We start from the raw sequence: 20,094 nt of genomic DNA on the forward strand, positions 1-20,094 counted from the left end.
CACTTAGCTGTTGGGCATCAAGCGCCTTCGGTCAGCAAAAAAGGCAGAGAATCTTCGGCGAAGCATATTCCGTGTCAAGTGGAAATCGAACATCGACGCTACTCGGTTGAACACTCGCTGCAAGCCGTAAATAGCGCTCTCTAAGATATACTTAGTTCGAAGAAGTGGAAGTCTCAGCATAAGACTGTTGCGTAGTGATCGAGGTAGAACATTAATGTTCACTTGTTGTAGAATTGCTTCGCAGTCGATTCTTCCTTGCAGAGTATCGGCGACGGTTAAGGCTCTGAAAACATCTCTTCGGATACGTAAGGACGCGACATTGATAAATTGGCGGCGATTCTCGTAGCTTGGAAGAAGAAGTGGGTATCTCCAAGGCAGCTTACGGAGCGCGAAGCGAAGAAAACGTCGTTGTACAGATTCAATTTGCTCGGCCCCATTATTGTAGTTCGGGCTCCAGACTGCAGAGCAGTATTCCAACGTAGATCGTACGAGAGAGCAATAGAGCGATTTTAAGCAGTAAATGTCTGTGAAGTTCTTAGTAATCTTGAAGACAAAGCCAAGAGTTCTGGACGCTTTGTCGACGACATACGATATATGGTGTGAGTATGTCAGCTTTGACTCTAGAAAAACGCCTAAATCTTTCACGCAATGCACCCGTTCGATAGTCGCGCCTAGTAGTTTGTAGTTGAAAATAATCGGTTGTTTCTTGCGTGAGAAAGTAATAACTGTACACTTTGCTGGGTTGACCACCAGTCGGTTTAGACTACACCAGTCAGCAAAGATGTCAATCTGATTTTGGAGAGAACGTCAGTCGGCGAGTGAGCGGATGCGCAGAAAAACTTTCAGATCGTCTGCAAACGATAATCGTGGCTCAGTGATAACATGGTGAACGTCGTCGAAGTAGGTAAAGGAGAAATACCAATGGACTTTGCGCAGAAGCTTGCTGAGCGACAAGTACCCAAAGTTACTGTCAATTAGCGCTCCGTGAGGTATGAACGAAACCATCTCAAAAGATATCCACCGATCCCTAGCCTATCAAGCTTAGCGATCGCAATTTCTTGGTTCAACTTACCGAAGGCTGCAGTAAGATCTGTGTAGATAACGTTAGACGTTAGGCACTGCTTGTTCGTAGTTATGGAACGCCCAGTTATGAATCCGTGTTGATCTATACTTAGATATTGCTTGCAATGCGCATTTAGGGACTCTACGACAACCAATTCAAAAAGTTTTGCTTCCCTTTTTATGAACAGGAAACATATCCGCAGGCAGTCTTCCAGCAAGATGGAAAGATGCCGCTGGAAAGAGAGAGCTGGAATATGCGGCGCAGTGGATCTAAAAAACAAGTGATGTTCTTTTTAAGAATAATCGACGGAACACCATCAGGTTCAGCCTTAGCTAAAGTCTTAAGTTTAGATGCTGCTCTAGAAATCGTATCTGTAGTGGCTTCGACCATGCTGAGTGTTTGGTTGACCAAAGGAACATTACTGGCCGCGGAAGTAATGATATTAGCGGAGAGTTGCTCGTCTTCAAACACACTAGCCAATTTGGCTGAGAACAGGTTGCAAATGTCTTGTTGATTGTCAGCAGTTTCACCATTAAAAATCATGGAAGAAGGTAAGCCGACTTCGCTGCGTTGCTCATTTACGAAGTTCCAGAAGGATTTCGGGTGTGATTTTAGCCGTCGTTGAATCCTCCTTTGATAGCGTTGAAAACAGAGACGACTTAACCGCTTATACTCGTGGTTGAGTCTGACATAGTAGCATTTCAGCGGCAATGTGCGGAGTTTAGTAAATCTTCTGAGAGCAGCCTTCTTAGTTTTTTTCAACGAGCATTCGTCATCCACGGGACGCGAGATTCGAGATGGATGATCTTTTTGGAAACGTGTCTGTCAATGACATATGCCAAGACGTGAGTAAAGGTTTGTGCAGTAATGTTGACGTCCCAATTTAGGATAGAAAGCACATGGACGATACTGCGATGGTCAGCTCTATGGAAGTCGTATGACACAGCGTTTGGAGTGCTGGTGAAATCATGGACAATATTATTTTGGATCACGATAACTAAACAGGGTGATGATCGAAGGGGGCGACTCTATCTACGATGCAGGGAAAATTGTGTTTTGCTGTGCTTTGCTGCGCACACGCTGAGTAGATAGAAAGAAGATTGATGACAATTCTGAAGATTTCCTGCAAAAATATTATGGGCGATGCAAGTAGATGCGAGAAATGAAAGAAGATTTTGCGAAGATTGATTCACTAGTGTGAGATTTGTTGAGCATCTAGAATTGAGATTTAGATGTGTCGCCCCCCTCGGTGATGATGTACTTCTTTGACTAAAGGTTCGGGTGCCGTGGAGAGGAAAGGAACTGTATCACGAGCACTCACAAAGCAGAGATCCAGGGTACGGTTGTTTTCATTCAATAGGCCATTGATTTGTGACAGAATTGCGGTTCTATAACTGTCCAGGAGCTGAATGGTTCCTACGTGGAAAGATGAACGCTCGTGATCAGGACAAAAGAAACCACTATGGGTTGGAGTCCATGCAATAGGTTAAAATCGCCAAGAACAATAACTTCGTCGGAAGGGCCTGCTTTGTCTGAAGCGGCCTAGACGGATCGACAATGTGCGTCAATAAGCTCCAAGTCACGGGTTCGATCTGGAGGGATGTACACTGTACAGAGAAGCAATTGACGATCACCAAGTTGAATAGCCACCCACACTTGTTCAACCCTGTTCCAGGAATCGTCCTCGATAACTTCTGCTTTCAGCTTGGAATTAACTGCGATAAGGACGCCTCCCCCAGTAGTTTTCCTACTATTATTCGTGTTTTGATCGCAGCGAAATATTTCGTAGCCAGCAAACCAAGGAGTTTCTAAATAAAATTTTGAAAGATTTATGTTGTTATAATTATTACGCGGAGCGTTTTCAGATTAATTTCAGAAGAAATCCATGATAATTCAGATCAGAATTACAAGTTAATTCTGGAATTCATATGAGAATTTTGAATAAAATTAAAACCCCGGAAAAGAATAGTTCAGTTTCAGTTTTTTTACAAATATTTGTTTATTAAGGGGGTATTCCCGATCTTTTTTTTTCAAAAAATCAAATTTTTTTTTTCACGTTTTTTTGTACTTTAGACTATATACTTTCATCCCCCCAAGCCGTTTTCCGATCAGCGAATTCGGTGTCCAGGCATAGCTGACTAATGGTAAGAACCCCCAAATGGTTTTAACTAAAGTCAAAACTTTAAACGCGTTTTTCTCGAAACCACATTTTTTTTATCGGGCGAAGATTTTTCTCAGAAACTATAAGAGATATTGACTTGAATCTTTGCGCATTTTGTTTCTTATTAAATTCTTTGGAGCTTCTTCCACTTTCAGCCAAAAATATTAACATTTAACATTGTTTGAAGCACCTTAAAGTTGCAAAAAAGCGGGCTAAAAATCGCCTGTTTTTTCATATGGCCGCCATTTTGTTAATTTGCAAGATTTTTTGCTGCCAACGGGAGAAGCTCCAGAGAATCTTATGCAGATTATTAATTTCATCACGAAATCTGTTTCAGTAGAGCCGTTCCAGAGAAAAGTCTTCGCCCGTCCAGGCGTTTGCGGCGAACAGTGGTCTGTTTGTCGCCATTTTGTGACGTCAATAATGTCTTTTTTTATGTCGAAAAAAATTTATTTGTAAACTTTAATGTTCAATAAACAAGAATCCCAAAGAGTTAGGCGCATTACTATTCATTTTCCTTGAAAAAAAATTAATTGAAAAACAGGCCGAAAAAAGGCAAAAGATTGGGAATACCCCCTTAAGTCCAGCATCTTCAATATTTTGTTTTAAGGACCATGCACTATACATCTGAAATTGAAACTACAAAAAAAATTAAATCAATTTGTAATAAAACTGAGTGATTAAATTCTAAAAACAATAAGACGGGAATATGAAAAAAAATATGCAGCAAATAGAGAAAGCATTCATTTGGTAAAAAGAATCACTCTGTTTTTGGTTTATTCTGAAATTCTGGTTAAAACATTAATTCCTATGGTGTGGTTAATTTATTTTTCCCGGTTCTCTCATCGAATTCCCGGATTTATACCGGTTTTCTCGGTTACTTTTCAAATTCCTGGATATTTCCCGGTATTCCCGGTTCGCTTATGTGAGGTGACTTTCCGTGCAAATCAAACAAAGAATCACCTCACATGGGGTGACTATATTGTCACCTCATTAGTGAACGCGAGTCACCTCAACTCACTTGCTGCGCGAAATAGGCCTTCATTGAGGTTATGGTGTGCTTTAGCGGCCGAAACCGATAAATAAAGCGAAATCGGCTTATCGAACTTTAATTATTTAATTGATTTAGCTCATTTTTTTTTTATTTAGCTGTTCAGAAAACACTTCTTGATTCGATTACATTGTCGTTACAAGTTTCAATGATGTTTTTTTCTCTGTAGTAGTGAGCGCCGGCGGCAAATCAAGAACTTCGTAGTGATAACGACCAAAGGGGTGAAAACGTGGCTAGATAAATAGCACACCACCGCAACCACCAACTGTCGATTAGCTCAAAATCGAGTTCTATGGAAAGGATTTCTCCGTCGCGCGTAGATATAGTAGGAGGGCTACATCATTAAGTATGGGAACTTAAATTTGCAAGCTTAACGTTCTTTTTAGAATTGTCTTGACTTTAAAACACTGCCAGGAACTTTAGAATTGGTTTTTTTTTTGTGTTTCCTTGGACGGAAATATTATAGGGTAAACACTCTTTAGGTTCCTATAGTTGCTTATGGAGTCTCCAACAACTATAGGGAACCTAACGCTTCTAACGAAACATGTTAACTCATCAAATGACATGCTGGCTAGACTGAAAAATACGTACCGATCCATTTCCAGTTCTTCCAGTTTCTGGGTAAGGCTCAGCTTCTGCTGCACGGCGAGTCGCAGCAGTTGATTCAGAGTCTTCTTTTCTTCCTCGGCTGCCGACAGCTGATGCGTCAGCTCATCAACCTGCGTAACGTACTCCTCGCAGCGAGCAGCAAACATTGCCCGGAGACCTAAAAAAATAGAAAGAATTAAATCAAACTAATCTCCAAACAGTGACGCAAAACGGTCAGCTTACTCGAGAAGGTAGCGGCATCCTCCTTGAGAATCCTCAGTTCGTTTCGCAGTTTGGACATGGTGTCGCTCACCACCAGCTTCTCGTTCTCGTACTTGGACTTGAGGTTCGTCAGCGCAACCTCGGCCGTGTTCTTGTTCGACTTGAGTACCGTTCGGAGGGTGGCGATCTGCTCTCGCTTCGTCGAGAGCAGACTCTTGAGCTTGATGATCTGTTCATGCAGGTCGGCAATCTCCTCCTTGGCATCCTTGTCACCCGCGGCCACGTCCGATACCTTGTCCTTGTTCAGCTCGATCGTGTGCTCCACGGCCTTCTTGAGGTACTTGATCTGATCGCTGATTGTGTCGACGTACTTCTTGATCTCGACAGCATCGCTCAGCGCCTGCAGGTCCTCGAAAACATGCGGCTTTGAGGTTAGGAGATCGGATTTAAGCTGTGACTGGATTGCCGACAGGGAGTCGTTGTCGAAGCTGTTGGTAGAATGAAGATGTGTGATCAGAGTGAAGAAGGAAATGGAAACCAGTAGGACAACAAACCTTAGATCGTCGTTCTTGTGATCCAGCAGGACACGATTAGGTGTTTCGCCGTTGACTGTGCAAACCAGATGGTAAAGCTGGGCGAGGTCGTCGCTGAGGGATACCAGATTGCTACGGGTGGAGTTGAGACTTTGGCCTGCGGTTTGTGACAGTGTTGTCAGTACCTGAACGTCGCTGTGTAGATCCAGCGATTTCTGCTCTGAGGATAGTAACTGGAAGAAACATTTAGTTTTAGTTAGTTTATCAAAGTTTGCTGATAAATGCAAATGTACCTTATTCTTTAGGTTGGTAATTTCATTACGCAGCACAGCCATGGCGTCTGAGCAGTTCAGACCCTTTTGCAGTTCGACTAGATCGGCCTTCAAGGTATCGATTTCCTTCGAACTGAGCGTGAACCAATTCGAGTACTGCAGAATGGCTTCGTTCAGCTTGTCGTTCATCACCTTGTCCTTGTTGTTCGACACATCTGCGGAAATGGGTAATTTGAAATCGAATTTGTCGCACTTGTCAATTTCTATAGAACAGATAGATACATACTTGCGAACTTGTCTTCGGCCGCAATCTGCTTCTTGAGATTCGCTAGCGCATCGACGTGGGCAGCCAAAAGCGTAAGCTTGGCCATAAAGTTCTGCATCTCGTTTTGACTCTTGTCCAGATTCTGCTGGGCGTCCCGGAGGTTGACAGTCAAGCAGAGCTTCTCGTTTTCGATGAATTCCAATTGCTTTTCGAGTTTCTTCAGTTCGTTCAGATGAATCTCCGAGAACAGATCGACCTTGGTACCGTCCGGAGATTTCAGGTCCGCTGTTTCCGCCTCCAGGGTTTCCAATCGTTTGAGTGTCGAGTCTCTGTTGGAAGTGATAGGATGTTTAAGGAAAATCACACACCAGAACAGTCATTGACTTCCATACGTACTTCAAGGTAGGCATTTCGTCTTCACAATCGCTGCTATTCAGCGTGCTCTCCTCCATTCCCCGTATACTGATTGCCAGATTGCTAATGTTGTACATCGATTCCCGATTGATATGTGTATCAAGCTCCTTCTTCAGTGCATATTTCGTTTCGCGTTCGATCTACAAAGGAAGTGATTGTTATGAAATGCAGCAGTTCATAAGGCAGAAATAAAACCTACTTGCAATGCGGTCAATGCATCTTCCATCTGTTTCTCGGCAATTTTTTTTAAGCTAGCCAACTCTTCCACTTGCGAGTTGAGCAACTCTATTTCTTCGCTGAGTCTTCTGATTTCGTGTTTGGCACCTTCAAATTCCACCTGTAACAAATTTATTAGCATTGGCTCAAGTTTAGTGTCGGTGTCATTTCAACTTACCTGTGAACTCCTCAAACTGGCCACCTGCTTCTGAAGGGTGATGTTCTCCTCCTCTAATTCACTGTAATCACTGAGCATTCGTGTTTCCCTGTACTTCATGTCTTTGAGCTCGGCCTTTAGCCGGGCTCGTTCCGCCTCCGCACCGGATTTGTCTCGGCCAATTTCCGAGTTTTCCTGCAGCATCCGGTCTCGTTCATTCGTGACCCGTTCCAGCTCATGCCGTAGCTGTTTGGTTTCGTTCTCGAGCTCCAGGATTTGCAAATTGAGCGACGTTTCCATCGCCGCAGACTCGTTGAGCAAAGCATCCTCCTGCTCGATGCCACTTTTGGTGGTAACTTGTTGTGACTTTTGAAACTTATTCAATGCCTGTGGGATAAAAGAAAGCAAAAAAAAGGACATATGAATTGCACAATCTTTTATTTTCCGGAATTCAACCAACTACTACTACTTCCAGCTGAAATTACGACTAGCTCTGATGGTGATGTTGAAGATGAATGTGCATTCACACGTGCGGTGACATCCTGTTGCAATGCTTTACCTCATCACTAAATGAAAAAAGGTAGAGAGTGCGCTTCAGCACTTTTCAATTGTTTGCAACAGCTTCTAAGTGTGAAAAAGCTCTCGAGGGACATTATAAAAAAAGTAGGTATGTATGAGTGCGACAACAAAACGACATGCACAATTCGCCAGAATGGTTATTCATGTTAGCCAAAGGAATTCAAAACGGCAGCTGTTTTTGTTTCTTCGTGAAAATTGCATGGTACGATGGTACTTCAGGTAGACTTGGAATATAATGTGACAGGAATTCGGGCCAGCACACAATTAAAATATGAAAATAGGTTGTTGTGAGTTGTGATTCACCGGAAGAATGCACAAGCCAGATGTGAGGTCAGCTTGATTTCTAATCATGCAAACTGATGTTGCATTTGCATCAAAACAATTACAACAAAATAAACCACTTGTTGATTGAAGAGATGAACTAGCCTCAGGCTAAAAATCTCTAAAATAAAGACAAAAAAAAAAAAAAAAAAACTTGTTGATTGAATTTAAATTCTGCTCAATGAAAAATGAAACGATCGAAATTTATTAAATTACACTGAAGTCTTTTTTTACACGGTTTTTTTTTACGCGGTTTTTTTTACACGGTTTTTTTTACACGGTTTTCCACGATTTACACGGTACGTTTTTAACGATTTCTCGACAACGATACAACCTATCGACTTGATTCCAATCACATTATCCGTTTCAAGCTATTTGTAATCGAATGGCATACTTAAAAAAAAAATCACAATTTTTGGTGTAAATACAGAAATTTTTAAAATATGTCTATATGGACCATATCATGCTTTAATTACAAATGGCATCAAAATCCGATTTTTTAAAAACATTTAAGCATGCGAAAAATCAAAATCTCGTAGGTTTTTTTTTTACACGGACCGTATCCCCCGTGTAAAAAAAGACCTGAGTGTAGTTCTAACAGTCATCCTCGCAGTAGGCATGCCGTAATTTTTGTCAGAAAATCGAAAATTGCATTCGGCAACGCACAAAAAAAATCGAATTTCGGCCCCAACTATCCATCCAAATTTCTAACGATGCGTGAAATTATCGCCCTCCACTTGGGACAGTGCGGCAACAAAATTGCCCAAACGTTCTGGGAAACAATTTGCGACGAGCACTGCCTAAACGAACGAGGTCAATTTGTAGGCAAACACTATCTCCCGCTGCAGCGAATCAACGTGTACTTTGAGGAGGCTCCGTGCTGCAACTTTGTCCCGAGGGCAATATTTGCCGACCTAGAACCGGGAGCGATGATGGGACTAAGATGCAGCAGGTTCGGGAAGCTGTTCTCACCGGAAAGTATGGTCAACGGACTACTGGGTGCGGGCAACAATTGGGCCAGAGGGTATCACACGGAAGGGGCGGAAGTACTGGGCCGGATCATGAATGTAGCAAGAAAGATGGTAGAGGGTTGCGATTGTTTCCAAGGGTTCCAGTTAGTGCATTCGATCGGTGGAGGTACGGGGTCTGGACTTGGAACGCTAATTATGGAGAATTTGAAAGACGAATTCCCTCGAAAGATCATCAACACCTTCAGTGTCATTCCATCGGAAAAGGTAGATGAACTAAATATTTATCTCTTTCGATATATTGTGACTCGACATTTAAATTTCAGGTTTCCGAAGTGGTAGTTGAACCGTACAATGCGGTGTTCGCTCTAAACACCATGACAGACTGTAGTGACGAAACCTTCTGCCTGGATAACGAAGCTCTGTACGACATTAACATGACGACGCTGCGGATCGAGAAACCCACCCTGGACGATCTAAACCACCTGATCTCAATGGCGATGGCCGGAATCACCTGCAGTTTTCGTTATCCTGGTCAGCTGAATTCCGACCTCCGGAAACTCCTAACCAACATGGTTCCATATCGAAAATTGCACTTTTTCGTACCGGGCATCGCACCGCTAACGTCCAAGGAAAACCAATGTTACAAAAACCTCTCGGTACCGGAATTGGTCCACCAAATTTTCGACGAGCGCAACCTAATGGCAGCTTGTTTGCCAACGAAAGGTAAATATTTGACAGCGGCAGCACTTTTCCGTGGACGTGTTTCCACTAGAAGTGTCGAAGAGCAAATGGCCAATGTTAGACAGAAGAACAGCGCTTCTTTCTTACACTGGATTCCAAACAATGTAAAAACGGCTATTTGCGACATCCCACCGCGAGGTTTGAAAATGTCTGCCACTTTCATTGCTAATACGACGGCTATTACTCAGTTGTTTAATCGCCTGTTGAATCAATTTGGGACTATGTATAGAAGAAAAGCGTTCCTTCACTGGTACACCGGGGAAGGCATGGAGGAGAAGGAATTCGTCGATGCCGAGCAGAGTTTGAAGGACTTGATCAAGGAGTATGAAAGTCAAGAGGGTGAAGCTACTGCTGGATCAATGCATGACGATGATTAGATTGTGGGATGTTGTTGAAATAAAGAAGTTCCTATACCTTGTACGAGGAAGGCTCGTGATATTGCTAGATGGACTAATTAAGTAGTTTTCATGTGAAGTTTCACTTCACAATCATGTGTTCACATAACTGCAAATCATGCCCTAAAATGACGTGTGAATTATACGTATAGAATAGGTCCCTTTTTACGAGTGTCAATTCATGGTGAAAACGAATTGATAGTGACCAGTGAAGTGATTGCCGTGTAAATCAAATGGGAATCACTTCACCGTGAGTGATAATTTGTCACTTCACCGTAAAGTTACATCGGTAATAAGGGCCATGAATAAATCTCGAGTAGGGGAAGTCTTTCTCTACTCGATGGTTATTTTGGTTTGCGCGGGCGTGCCTTGAATTTCTAGAAATCAGCGAGTGAAGTCATTGTTTACAAAAGCTGTTACGCCTTAACGTCAGCTCTATCTAGATTTCTCAAAATCCTATCATGATATAATGAAAATATGTCGGCTCAGTGAGCAGTTAGCCAAATTCTACATTCGACAAAAATAATCTACATAAATCTGATCTTTTGAAGTAACGTGAACATTTTTGTAAGTCCTCTTTTATAGTGTATCTGCAAAATTAGTTGATGAAAATTTCAGCTTTTCGACCATAACAGTAATTCTAAACAACTTAGCGGCACCGGTGGTGTAGTAAGCGTGATTACCTTTCACACCAAAGTGCCTGGGTTCAATCCCAGTCGGCACAGCCGGGATTTTATGTATGTATGTATGTATGTAAAGGAAACCACTAATTGTTGCATGCACATTTATTAGACAGTGGACTGTTATCCATCTCGTACGACTTGATCAAGTACAACACCTGATTGTACAACACCAATTTACCATTGTATGAAGGGACAAAAACGGAGAGCGAACCTGTAAGCAGAGACACTTACGCTTAGTCCGCAGGATCAATGAGAATCTCCTTCCAACAATAAAATCCTACACCCCGGTAATGCACAGTGGGCAAAAATTAACAAAACCGCGACTAAATTGAATATCTTGGCTGCCAAACGGTTTCAGTCAACAAGTTACAACATATTCTCAAAGGAAAAACGCTGCTGAATCGATTGGGTGTGGTCTCATTGGCCGGTGACTTTTGCGTATAGAGATAGAGGGCCGAGATCAACCCGAGTTCCCGGTAAAGTAGGAAATGCCACTATCTATCGACATAATTTTACACTTTACTTAACGTATATTACTAGAAATTGATAGTACTAAGTATATATGGTGTAAAGACACCATATACGCCCTCAGGGAAACTCTACTGGCCTAAAGGAGGATCCGGAACGACCGATAAAGTGGCCACATTATAAAAAATGTCCTAGAACCTTGTGATTTTTTTTTTCTATGTTGTTCAGAATCAAGAGATCAAAGCGTAATATGGAAACTATATTTTGGGGTATAGTGGCCATATTCTGGTTCTCCGGATAATCTGGATTGACCGATAAAGTGGCCACATTATAAAAATTGTTCTAGAACTGTTGTTTGTTCAGAATCACGAGATGAAAGTGTATTTAATATGGAATTTATAGTTTGGGATCAAATGACTATATCCTGGTCCTCCGAATAATCCACGTAGATCGATAAAGTAGGTCGTATCATCTAAACTGTCAAGCATTTGTCTACCGGACTTTGGGACTTTGAACTTCTTTTCTATGGTATTGGATTAATTTGTTTTAGTTATTTTTCTACCTCTTTGAACTATTGGACTATTGGAAATTATTATGAAAAAACGACTTTATTCACTTTCAAAGTGTTTCATGAAGCTTTAGTGTGATAATTTATTAGCTAGATAATGATCTTATAAGAGGGTAGGTGGATAGCTCTGTTAGAGTACGGCAGTATGTAAATTGAATAGAAGTTGAAAATGAGCGAAGGGCCATTAATGCGACAGTAAAAAGTCAAACGCACACCTTTTGCCTAACCCGTACGATGTACGCGGAGATTTGAAGTATGTCTTCAAATCTACAGGCAAAAAGTGTGCGCCCGCCTTTGCTCATTACTGTCTGCGGCTGTGGAACAGTTCTAGCGACGTTTCATCCCTACCTAAAGCCCCACGTTGCCGAGAGCATTTCCAGTCGATGGTGTGTTATAATGCAATTCTTCTTTACCCAACTATTGTGTTGCTCCTCTCGTCATGACGGAGTGCATATTTTCTCTCGATTTTTTTCTTCATCCTTCGTGATATCCAACGGAGTGAAAGGATTTGTTGCGGCATTGAACACGCTGAATTCCACACCAGAGCAAATGTAGGTGAAACACGCTAAATTTTGCCTCCTGCTTTGAGGTTAATCCTTCGTTTCCGACAGCATCCGGTAAACTAGGTGCACGCAATTCCGATATCTGGCAGACTGACCGATAAGTCTAACAATCCGGGCGGTTCACGGTACGATTGCCACCTGGCGCAACACTAATGCTGGGTTTAGACAGGACAAGTCAGTTGATCAAGTCAGTTGAATTCAACTGACTTGAACGTGAATTGAACGTGTAAACCATGCCATTCAACTGACTTGATCGACTCACTTGAAATGAAAAAAGTTGAACCAGCCTCAACTTTTCAAGCCAATTGAATTCAAATGAGTTGATCAATTGACTTGCCCTGTTTAAACCCAGCTTAAGTGCACGGGATTCTACGACGCAGGAAAACTCATAAATGCTCGTTCTGATGTGAGGTTAACCCTCTGCTTTCCTACAGCACCCGCACGCAGGGGGATTACGGAATCTGAATTGGCAGACCGATCGAAAATCAACACACAAGACACTGGAAGACAAGGTAAAATACACTTAAGTTCTCGTTTAGACGTGAGATTAATCCCTCGTATTCCAATAACACCCTGCTTACCAGTGCACCTAGGAATTGACACAGTTGGAACGGATCACAGCACGGTTCCCAAACCGACCACACTCAAAGGTGGTGCAGGAGACGAAACGCCCACTGATCGATCAAGGGATCGACCCAATCGTAAGTTGGACGAACTGATAAATTTGATTGATCCCTAACTAAAACCTTCTTTCACACATAGGATCCCTTTTTTATTGCTGGAAACAAGTCCCCGCTTCTTTACTGGGTGAAGACGGACGCATAAACGAATCCTCGCTGGACTAAATAATAGCAACCGGTGGAAACTAACGATTTTAAATTGGCTAACTACTTGACTAGCCTATTGGTCCCAAGCAAATCGATTAACGTAGCCCATTCTAGTCGAAATTCTAGTATTACACTATGTTTGTTTTGATTCGCTATTAAAGTTTGACAGATAAAATTAGGGGTTCGTGGATTTTTCTATATTTCAAGGAGCACATCGATTAGCTTGGGACCGAAGAGAATACCAGAGCTTAACCAAAAAGTTGAGCACGTTTCTTCGGGACCTTCTAGTCTTAGAGTTACCTCTATGGTAATAATGCCGTAGGAGGTGTGATTGATAGTAGGGGGAGATCGCGTGTTTGCCAGTGAGCGAGCGAGCGGGACACCGGATAGGTGAAGAATCGCCGGCGACCGGAGTGCCGAACCAACGGAACTTGGTGGTGCGTGTGCGAGAGGACGTCGACGTGGTTCGTCCGGCGCAGATCCGCCTCCGTGCGAACGCGACAAAAGAAACTGCCAGACGGCGGTGAATGAGCACCAGAGCGTTGACCTGGTCCGGCTTCGAGGGTGTATGGCACTGCTGAGGCGGAAGATCGGCTGACGGACGGCGTACCGAATCAAGCGGCTTCTGCACGGGCGAAGCATGCGAAAGGATGTGTTGCAGCGACGTGAGTACCGGAGAAAAATAGCTTTAGTGCACAAAAAGAACGACATAATTGGTAGAGAGGGAGATAGAGTTAGGAGCTTCGTCTCGGCCCTGAGTGTAGATGTAGGTCGGGGGTCTTTCAACCAGCTATTACTGGCAAGTATACTGACGATTCAGCCTCTCCTCTGCCTAATACCGCTTCAATTTCTAGCTGTGTTTCCGGTTTTGCGGCCTCCGTACTAGCCACATCATGTCTATGCATCCGTCCTTCCAACTGCCAGCAGGTTTATGTTGCCACCTGCTCTTCCTCGGATCCGGGACACCCTAAAACAGGCACTGAGGAAGCTTCCGAACCTCCCGACCCAGTCACGCTTACTGCAAACATCCGTCATCTTCATAGTCCCGGTCCTGTGGTCGGTGATGGTATCGGGGCTTCCGGCCTGCAACCTCAGGCGAGTATGATTGCGATTCCAAACTTGCGGTACCTGATGTCCTTTCGATTTCAGTCCTGAACGAGACTAGCCAGCTACGTAAGTACGTCACCCATTTCCAGTCCACTGGAACAGCTGTGAATTGTCGTAGAACTTCCACAAAGCAAGCTTAGTGTAGGCGCAATCTACCTGCCCCCGACCGCAAAAACGACTGCACGATCATCCGTGAGCATGTGGAATCATTAGGCTCGATTTCTTCCCAATTAAGTCCCTGCTCTCCCGCTTTCGTATTTGGCGACTACAATCAAGCTGGTTTGTAGTGGCACACCATTAATTGATCCACTGTGTTCGCATATGCCGGTTGCTTGGTGTGCTCTTTTGGACGATTTTAACTTTTACGGGTTCACACAAGCGAATACTTTTCCGAACCGCTTTGTTCCATGTTTCCCGGGAATGACTCGCCTAATAGCGAAAGAGAAAAAGGCGACTTGTTTGCTCGTCATTTCAGGCAAGTGTTCCACGATTGCTCTGCTTCGCCGACACAAGTGCTGGATGCTACTGTTGGGATGCCACGTGATGTTGATGCTAAAACGTTGTGTAGCCAATCTCTGCCTTCCACTTGCGAGGCTATTCAATCTTTCGGCACAGCAATGTGAGTTCCCCTGCCGCTGGAATTTTTTTTATCTGTGCCCAGTCTACAAAAAAGGAGATAAACGGAATGTCACAAATTATCGTGGAATCACCTCCCTGTGTGCCTGCTCAAAACTGTTCGAGATTATCATAAATGATGCTCTGTTCGTACGCTGCAAAAATTATATCGATACAGAACAACACGGTTTCTACCCGAAGCGCTCCGTGTCCACGAACCTGGTGCAGTTCACTTCTAACTGTCTGCGATGCATGGATTCAGGATGGCAAGTCGATGCTGCGTATATCGATCTAAAAGCTGCATTTGACACGGTGGACCATAATATCTTGCTTGCCAAGCTGGAGATATTTGGCGTTTCGTCAAGGGCTGTGGATTGGTTCAGATCTTACTTGGTGAATCGCTATGTACGAGTTAAGATTGGCGCGTCGGAATCGGATGTTTTCTCAAACAACTCGGGTGTTCCGCAAGGCAGTAACCTAGGACCGTTACTGTTTTCGATCTTTTAAAACGACGGCCCCTTTCTGATACCATCAGGATGCCGTGTTTTCTATGCAGACGATACGAAAATCTACAACATTATTAAAAGTCTCTCGGACTGTTGGGATCTCCAGAATATGTTAGGTATTTTTGCTGAGAAATTTGATGAGTCTAAGCATCGAGAAATGTAACATTATTTCCTATCACCGAAAAATCGAACCAATCATGTTTGACTATGTTCTCTACGGACGCTGCCTTGCTCGTGTAGAGCACATAAAGGATCTCGGCGTTACCTTGGACTGCAGACTCACTTTCAGAATCCACTACAATGACATCATCTCCACAGCTAATCGACAATTGGGCTTTATTTTCAAAATTGCCGACGAGTTCCGTGACCCGCTATGCCTCAGGTCACTCTACTGCTCGCTTGTGCGATCCTTATTGGAGTCAACTTTAGTTGTTTGGTGCCCTTTCCATGCTAGTTGGATCACTAGAATTGAATCCGTTGAACGCAAGTTTGTAAGATATGCGCCTCGTTTCCTCAACTGGCGTGACCCAATAAACTTACCACTGTACGAGGAGCGTTTCCGTCTCTTGGGAATCGAACCATTAGAGGTGAGACGGATGGTCGCTTAAGCTATGTTCGCTGGAAAGCTGCTTACGGGTGACATTGACTGTCCAACGCTGCTGGCTCAGCTAAATATGTATGTCCCTGAGAGGCTTCTTCGTCAACGCGACAACGAGACATTCCTTGATTCTAGTAAATTAAATATATTGGCTGGTGATTTTAATATTAATTGGCGTGATAGCCATAATTCGAATCATTTGAAGCGTTTAGCTGAGTTTTTTAATTTAAAGCAAACGGTAAATGAATATACGCGTATTTCCAGGCACGGTAGAACTTTAATTGACAACGTTTATTCTAATTTGGATTCCATTAGTTCAGTTACGGATACTGATTTGAAAATAACCGATCATGAGACCTTAGTGTCTTAGACCATGTTAACGACAACGATAATTTTGTAAAATTGAAGTGCTTGAGGAAATATTCGAAGCAAGCTGTTTCGAATCTTGTGGAGAGAAGCGTGGATTTTCCATTCACGGCCGGTAACTAAGATGAATCTACAGCTGTTCTTAATAACGCTTTGAAAACGTGTACTAATCAGCAAAAGTTTGTTCCTTTGAAGAACTCGAACAGCTGGTACAATTTGGATCTTTTGCGTCTTAAACGGAAAAGGGACAAATGGTACAAAAAGTTTTGTAGATCTAATAATGACAATCATTGGACTAGGTACACAATCGCGCGTAATAAGTATTCACAATCGATAAAGAAAACTCGTTGTGAATATGTTCAAAGGAAGATTGATCAGCATCAAAACAATAGCAAAGAGTTATGGAAATATTGAAATATTTATTAAAACCTAGTAATTGCAAACCGCGTTCCATAACTTTTAATTGCACATTAGAACAGTCAGAACAAATAATTGCAGATAAGTTTAAAGATTATTTTGTAGACAGTGTTTCATTGATTAATCAATCCATTGAATTGGTCGATGAACCTGACGAAATAAAACAGTCAGTTAATAGTAGTTGTAGATTTGAAATTTTTCACCCAATTACATTTCATGAACTCAGAGTTATTTGTTTTTCATTAGAAAAATCGGCTGGAGTAGATAATGCTAGAGTTATTCAAGATTGCTTTCATGTCATTGGTCACATCTTGCTGGACCTTATTAATGAATCATTACAAACTGGACATGTGCCACAAATTTGGAAGGAATCCTTAGTGGTCCCTATTCAAAAAGTTGCTGAAACGATTAAAGCCGAAAATTTTAGAACTTGTTGTTAAAGGCCAGCTGTTGGAGTATTTTAATAGTAATAGTTTGTTGATACCAGAAAAATCGGGATATCGGGAAGGTCATTCTTGTGAAACCGAGTTGAATTTGTTATTAGCGAAGTGGAAAAATAACTTGGAGTGTAAAGATACGATTGTTGCTGTTTTTTTTGGATCTGAAACGCGTTTTTGAAACAATTTCTAGGCCCTTACTGTTAAGTACAATCAAGTGCTTTGGAATTACGAGTACTGCATATAAATGGTTTGAAAGCTATTTGTCTGACAGAACTCAACGAAATGATTCTGTTTCCAGTCCCGTGGGGAATAACCTTGGAGTGCCCCAGGGAAGTGTATTAGGGCCCCTGTTATTTATTATGTATATTAATGACTTGCGACGTGTTTTACGATTTTGCGACATAAATCTGTTTGCAAATGATACTGTGTTATTCATTGCAGCTAAGGACTTAGATGATGCCGTTTTACACTTGAATGAAGATTTGCTTTCTCTAGATAGATGGTTGAAGTATAAGTTCAATACAAGTAAAACTAAATTTATGGTAATTTCACGGAATCGAGTTAATTAGAACGTCTCTGTTGAAATTCATGATAAGACTATTGATCGCGCTCGGGAGATTAAATATCTTGGCGTGATTATTGATGACAAACTTAAGTTCAACTCCGGAGAACTTCTAGATTTGGGCGTAATTGCTATTGTAAGCAAATATGTCAATCGCTGATTTCTTGTGAATAAAAGCTCAATATCGCGAACAAACTATTCCAAATGACAGAGGAATCATTCCTCTACATGATTGTGTTGTTAGTTTTCTAGGCTGAGTTTTTATTCGCGAGAAATCGGTGATTGAAGTGTTTGTTTACAAAAGCAATTACGCCTAAATCTCAAATCACTCCGGAACTCTCACATTGACAATGTCATCAAGAAAATTGCCAAGAAGTATGGAATTCTATGTCGACTGAAAAACAATTTAACTATTGCCAGTAAAATACAGCTATACAAATCAATCATCTCTCCTCATCTAGACTTTTGCCCTTCCATTTTATTTCTGGCCAATGCAACACAAATATCGAGATTACAGCGCTTGCAGATTAAAATAATGCGTTTGATTTTGAGATGCAATAGATTCACTTCCTCAACTTTGATGCTAGACGCCTTACAATGGTTGTCGGTGAAGCAAAGAATTGTATATTGGACTATGGTGTTCATTTTTAAAGTAGTTAACGGTTTGCTGCCTCGATATTTGTGTGATCGAATTGAAAGAGGAAGTGACTTTCATAGATATAATACTAGAAACGCGGTTGAAATAAGAATACCACATATCTTGACTTGTGTTTCACAAAATTCATTATATTTTAAAGGAATAAATGTTTTCAATTCGATGCCTAGACATATCAAACGTTCAGCAACACTTACAGAATTTAAAAGACACTGCATTTCACACGTCAAAACTGTCTTTTGAACAGTTATCCAGTGATTTTTTTTTATGAAATGACAAATTGTGTATCTTGACGAAGTTATCTCTAACGGATTATTTTATATGGATAGCTGTCATAACGACTTTTTTAATAATTATTGTAGCACTGCAAACACTATTTCTGTTCGCCACGATGGTGATGATGGATTTTTAATATTTGATTTAATACCTAGTAGATTAATTAAAAAAAATAAAAGTAGTCTACAAAGGTTTGAAATTCGCGCGCGTATTACGGATATAGAGGACTGAATTTAACATTTGATAAAAAAAATGCAATTTTGAAGCTTATTTGGACCTTGAGTTAGTAGTAAGTTTTCTGGCAAATGTTGGGGTTTTTATTTTTATTTTTCCTTGTCGGGTATTTTCATTACTGCGACCATTTTTCTGATCTATTGTGATATATTCCCCATTTTCTTTCCTTTAGCTATATCAAGATGCCGTATCACTATTATTAGGAGTGATCGCCATCGTTTGACTAATAGCATTATCCCAGTACGGCATTATACTTCGAATAAAGTGCACCGCCGTACTGGGAGTTGTTCTCCAAATGTCAAAGGGTTCTATTAGCCCCTTGTCGAAGAACTTACGCCTTTTATTGAAAATTGCCGGACAGTGGCATAGCAAATGTTCCGAGTCTTCCTTTTCTATTCCACAGAACCGACATACATCATCTTGTTTTCCAATCAGCTTCAAGTGATAACGGCTCGGACAATGACCTGTTATAATACCTGTACATATGCTAAGATCTTTCTTAGAAAGACCCAGGATTTTGTGGGTCACAGAAATGTTTGGATTAATGAATCGCTTCGACTTCCTAGCAATGGAAGTGTTCTTCCAGTTTTCCTCCACTTTTGAAGATTCCCACGCTTTTAGCTCCATCCTAGGAGATGCAGCCGATAAGCCACAAAAGGGCTCTGGCCCGATGAACTTATGAGAAGATCCGAGTCTTGCTAGTGCATCAGCTCTTTCATTTCCCTCAATGCCGTAATGACCAGGAACCCAATATAAGTTGACTTGATTATGACAAGACACTCCCAGACAAGTTTTGATGTACATGTCGCCGACTTTAAAGCATTTAGAGCAGCTTGACTGTCGGACATGACGCATATATTTGAACTCTTATAGTTTCTACGCAAACATATAATGGAACACTCTAAAATTGCTTGGATTTCAGCTTGGAACACAGCTGGCCCTCTCCCCATAGGAAGTTACTCCTGCTCCCACTTGAACCGGGCCGCTAAATTGCCATGAATTACACCCAGGGTCAACTACTAGAAAAAGTCGATTGAAATTGTATCTTTTCTCCATCCAGTCTTCGATGTTCCTTACTAGAGAGTTGATACTAACAGTTTTTAGAATCCTAAGATGTCCTCTAAGGTCTCATGTTGGAGGTTCGTGAGCATTCCTGACATTGCTGAAAATTATGATAGCATCAGATTGCGGGGTTGCTAGTGTAATAGGATGCTTTGTCGATTGTTCATTAAGGGGGGAAATACAAGTAAAACGTCAAAA

The 20,094-nt window shown here is 41.8% G+C and overlaps 2 protein-coding genes across 2 annotated transcripts in view; one reads left to right on the top strand and one right to left on the bottom strand.

Moving 5' to 3' along the window:
* Window positions 1-20,094, bottom strand: part of BicD (protein bicaudal D) — a 61,441-nt gene that overhangs the window by 9,303 nt on the left and 32,044 nt on the right. Inside the window, exons 2-9 of the mRNA XM_065232906.1 lie at window positions 6,964-7,329; window positions 6,769-6,906; window positions 6,552-6,709; window positions 6,177-6,484; window positions 5,912-6,105; window positions 5,640-5,851; window positions 5,107-5,573; window positions 4,867-5,041 (exon numbers count right to left, since the gene is read on the bottom strand). Of these exons, the coding sequence (XP_065088978.1) occupies window positions 4,867-5,041; window positions 5,107-5,573; window positions 5,640-5,851; window positions 5,912-6,105; window positions 6,177-6,484; window positions 6,552-6,709; window positions 6,769-6,906; window positions 6,964-7,329 (2,018 nt within the window). The remainder of the gene's footprint in view (window positions 1-4,866; window positions 5,042-5,106; window positions 5,574-5,639; window positions 5,852-5,911; window positions 6,106-6,176; window positions 6,485-6,551; window positions 6,710-6,768; window positions 6,907-6,963; window positions 7,330-20,094) is intronic.
* On the top strand, window positions 8,535-9,931 carry LOC135710340 (tubulin beta chain-like). Its single transcript, XM_065232860.1, has 2 exons — window positions 8,535-9,077; window positions 9,137-9,931. Exons 1-2 carry the CDS (start codon window positions 8,556-8,558, stop codon window positions 9,929-9,931), a joined length of 1,317 nt encoding a protein of 438 aa, XP_065088932.1. The 5' UTR covers window positions 8,535-8,555.

The sequence above is a fragment of the Ochlerotatus camptorhynchus genome, unplaced genomic scaffold (assembly GCF_037179485.1).
Source record: "Ochlerotatus camptorhynchus isolate MF236.1 unplaced genomic scaffold, CSIRO-AGI_Acam_v1.1 ptg000379l, whole genome shotgun sequence".
Lineage (NCBI taxonomy): Eukaryota > Metazoa > Arthropoda > Insecta > Diptera > Culicidae > Ochlerotatus > Ochlerotatus camptorhynchus.